Here is a 4,641-nt window from a genome sequence, read left to right as displayed (position 1 = left end):
ATTATACATGCAGTATGTGCTGCTAATGAGTAAGCCCCACTGATATTGGATGTAAGATTAAGGCAAGGCATCCACAGTAAATCTCTTTTGTTTTTAATTTTTTGTTGGCTTGTATGCTACCTTATTTCTATTTCCAACCCCCTTTTGATTATTTTTGCGTGTGATACAATTTTGTATTATTTTGAGCCTTTTGATTGTACATTGATACATTTATTAGTTTATAATACTAAACTATACATGAGTGCATCATGCTTTTCCATTTCAATAAAAAATAAAATACAATTGTGCTTTTATACACCTAATATCTCTCCATCTTACAGTGGCCTACAAACTGTAATTAAATGTATGCCCACACATAAGCATTTGTGGCTAAGTTTAACAAATCAGATATACAGTATGTTTTAATTTATTCGAATGTGGTATTGTATAGAACATTTAAAAATGGTTGTAATATACAGTACAATACTTAAATTTGTAAGAAAATTAACAAAATCATAAGAGATATAGCAATTGAATTTCTGAAAAATAGACTGAGAAACATAATTTGCAATTTAGTTACCTAAAATTTAAGAATATCATGAATATATGAGTAAAATATACTGACATAGTAATGCAAATTATGAACAAATATGTCGCAAAATTTACCATCGAATTCCATCCTATATACCCGTAAGCATTACCGCTCTGAATGTTTGGCTGCTCGCTCAACAGATGGAGACATTCGTTTCGCATGGGAGTATCTGGCATCTTTTCATAGCACACTCATTTGTGTGTTGAAAGCGTGAGCCTTCCTATCTTCCTTCAGTATATAGTCTTTGGACAATACATTTTCTTACACAGCCATTTTATTTCGTTCTTAGATATGGAGGCCGTAGCAAGCACGTCATCAGATATTGCACAAGAAATTGAAATTCCAGTTTCTTGTGGTGACTGTTTCTTAAGTTACGGGGAATTTGTTTTAGCCTATTCGGGGAATATCGAAAAACTTGTGGATTTGTGCCAGAGACACAATCTAATTTTACAAAATAAAAATTGTCCACATTGTCACGAAGTGTGTAGGGTTGATTACAAGAAACATAGTTTTAGGTGTGATAAATCTTACATTACGAAAGGACGCAGACGTAAGCGTTGTTCATATAAAGTGTCTTTGTTTGTGGGTACCTGGTTTTCAAAAGGAAAACTGGACATTGAAACTAATTTAAAATTTATAGTTGTGTGGGTTCAAAGCTGGTTTTGCTACAAAGTGGCCGTTTCTGAATTAAAATTAAATAAAGGTTCTGTATGCGATTGGTCTTCATTTTCCAGGGGAGTTGTAATTAATTGGGCATTTCGGCGCAGCAAGAAAATTGGCGGCAACAATTGTACAGTGGAAATTGACGAGTCAAAATTCGGCAAACGGAAATATAACGTTGGCCAAGTAATAGACGGCCAGTGGGTATATGGTGGTATTAGCCGCGAATCACGAGAGTTTTTTCTGGTCCCCGTGGAAACCCAGGATCGTGACACCCTGCTCTCGCTGATTAAGGAGAGGATCGAGCCAGGCACAACTATAATTTCTGACTGTTGGCAAGCTTATAACTGTCTGGCAGAGGAAGGTTTTAAGCATTTGACTGTTAACCACAGCCTTCACTTTGTTGATCCCCAGACACAGGCTCATACCAATACTGTGGAGAGGAAATGGCGGGACGTGAAGAATTTAGTGCCGAAATATGGTAGGAGGAAAAAACACTTCGTCGGGTACCTGGCCACTTCCTACTTCAAGTTGCATGTCAGTGAACCATCGCAACGGCTTCACGCTTTCCTCAAAGCAGCAGCACATCTTTACCAACCAACAGATTAAGGTAAGTTTCATAATGATGATAGTATAACGATGTATAAAGCAGTACCATGACTTTGGAATTGGTTTGATGGATGTGTTAGGTAGTGGCCGTAAGGTGGGGTCGCAGGGGGGAGCCCCCCCCCCCCTCGGCAGGCCTAGGTAGGGGTTCATGGCCCCTAGGCTAGGTTAGGTGGGTGTCTTAGGTTCGGTGGTGCCCTGAAAATCACTGTGGCCTTAAGGGGGTGTCGCAGGGGGGGTCAGAGCCCCCCCCCCGGTAGTCCTAGGTGGGGGTACAGGGCTCCCAGGGTAGGTTATGTGGTTGTATTAGGTTCGGTAGTGCCCCGAAAATTCACTTTTCTCCTCCTCCCCCCACCCAAAAACCCCGCTTCCCACTGGGGTCCCCCATAATTGTAGTAGTAGGTTTATGCTTACATTTTATGTGTAAGAGTTGAGTCTTAGTTTCTTTTTTATTCATTTCCTCCTGTTTCTATGCGATGTGCAACAATAATCTGGTTGTTTTTTGACGTTTTTCGTCGTTAATACTTGAAAAATGGGTGCGGCCTTCTCCTAGACATTTACCACACTGGTTAAGGGTGTAAAAAAACAACTGCCACAGCTTCAAATAAGGTAGCAGATCCACAGGCACACTACTACTGTAGGAAGTACAGCTCCATAGGACTGCTCATCAAAGGAAGGACAAGGAGTCCGAACCCTGAAAACAAGGTAAATAATATTTCCTACCTGGCGACTACCTCCCTACGTATCACCACAAGCTCTAAGGCTCCCACAGGTGGTCAAGACGAAGATGCGTTGACGAGTCCTCATTAATGCCGGGATTTAATGCGTCGGCTCAACAGACTCCAGAAGAGAGTACGCAAGAACAGCAAAACATTGCAGGTAGCAGAAATGTACTTACATAAAGCCGTCAACGGTGAGTGGATCAATCTAGGAAAAGGCTCAATTTAGCTAGTAGCTGCTCTAGTTCCGGGAAGCCTTAAAACTGGACTGGTCATTTTAACGAACGACTTCCTCACTGGTAAACACCAGTGTTTAATGCCATCTAAGTACTCAGAAAACAATGAAAAGAAAAGAAAGCGTTAAACTAGACACTTTAGACAAATTAAAGTTAGCGGGGAGGAAGTTAAAACAACATTTGAACAGAAAATGCTTGAAATTTAAAAAAAAAAAATGAATTTTTACATAGAAAAATGGATATAGAAAAAAGGCTGATTAAAAATAGAATAAAAAATTATGTTAATCCATAATAATCGTGATACATATTGAGTGTCATAGAACATACATAATCGATATTTCATGAGAATTCAAAACAAAACTACAAGACAGAGAAAGTTAACTTTTTGAAATTGCGTATATTTACATATACGAGATTGAATGAAAATACAATTGAATGAATGACAAAACTCTTATCTATTTCACATCCGCTACTCAATTCTACAAGCTTGGAAATCATAATACAACCTGGCTATTGTGACGGGCCGAGAGAGGAGTTGTGAACTCAAAGGCAGGATGCAATCAACTGCGTTTATTAAGGAACACTCTTCTTTATATACAAAACCTCAAGGCAACAGGACATGACCTGTTCGAGAGAAAGACAATGTTACAGAGCAAAATGGAGACATGATCATTCAGGTTCTTTTTAGTGCGAGGGAAGAGCGCAGATACAAGCATAATATATACAAAATAATTATGTACAATTGTGTGCCACACAGTTGGTACATGGCTCCCCCCCTAAAAATGACATACTGTACATGTTAAATAGGGCGCCCTGATCTAGAGAGGCGAACTGTAGGCAGGTCATCTGGCAGAAGATAAGCAGGTTTTAGACGATCAATGGAGACCCAGTCTTCTTTGCCTCGAATGTTTCGTAGGAATGCTTTCGGACTGCGTCAGATCACAAGGAAAGGGCCTGTGTAAGGGGGCGTTAGTGGTGGCTTGCTAGTGTCGTTGCGCAGAAAGACGTGCGTTGCAGAGTGCAAGTCCGTTGGTATGTAATGCTTCGCTGGGGGATTGTAAGTCTGGTGGCACGGAAAAAATTTTCCCACGACGTGACGTATGCGCTGGAGATCGTCGGAGGAGGTTGTAGAAGGAAAAAATTCGGCAGGGACGACCAACGGGTCGCCATACAACATTTCCGCTGCCGAGACGTCGAGGGCGTCTTTAGGAGCGGTCATTAGTCCCAGGAGGACCCAGGGAAGTTGAGTAAACCAGTTGCAATCCTTGCAGCGGGACATCAAAGCTGATTTGAGGGTGCGATGAAAACGTTCAACCATTCCATTGGCAGCGGGGTTGTAGGCCGTTGTCTGATGTAGGGTGATGCCCAGGAGATTCGCTAATGACGCCCACAATTGAGAGGTGAAAGTGGTTCCCCTGTCAGAAATAATATGCTCGGGAATACCGAATCTTGAAATCCATCCAGAGAGTAAGGCAGATGTACATGAGGCGGACGTTGCAGTTTCCATGGGAATGGCTTCATGCCAACGAGTGGAGCGGTCGATGACGGTAAACAGGTAACGATGTCCTTGTGATGTGGGTAGGGGGCCTACAACATTGACATGAATGTGTGCGAAACGACGCTGAAGTTGAGGAAAGGTGCCCACTCCTGAATCCGTGTGTCGATGTACTTTGGAAGTTTGGCAAGAAGTACAGGCGCGGATCCAATCATTAGCATCCTTAGAAATGCCGTGCCAAATGAACTTTGCCTTTAGCAGATGTGCAGTAGAGCGGCACGAGGGATGTAAAACCCCGTGAATTAAATCAAACACCTGTCGGCACATGGGAGCAGGAATCCAAGGTCGCGGTCT

The 4,641-nt window shown here is 41.9% G+C and overlaps 1 protein-coding gene across 1 annotated transcript; it reads left to right on the top strand.

The window, feature by feature from the left end:
• The first annotated feature begins 862 nt into the window (after positions 1 to 862).
• Positions 863 to 1,840, top strand: LOC137647998 (uncharacterized). The gene has a single exon (XM_068380942.1). The coding sequence runs from the start codon at positions 863 to 865 to the stop codon at positions 1,838 to 1,840; it is 978 nt and encodes a 325-aa protein (XP_068237043.1).
• The last annotated feature ends 2,801 nt before the right edge of the window (positions 1,841 to 4,641 follow it).

The sequence above is a fragment of the Palaemon carinicauda genome, chromosome 10 (assembly GCF_036898095.1).
Source record: "Palaemon carinicauda isolate YSFRI2023 chromosome 10, ASM3689809v2, whole genome shotgun sequence".
In the NCBI taxonomy this organism is placed as follows: Eukaryota; Metazoa; Arthropoda; class Malacostraca; order Decapoda; family Palaemonidae; genus Palaemon; species Palaemon carinicauda.
Note: the sequence above shows the minus strand (reverse complement) of the source record. Positions and strands in the feature narration are given on the sequence as shown.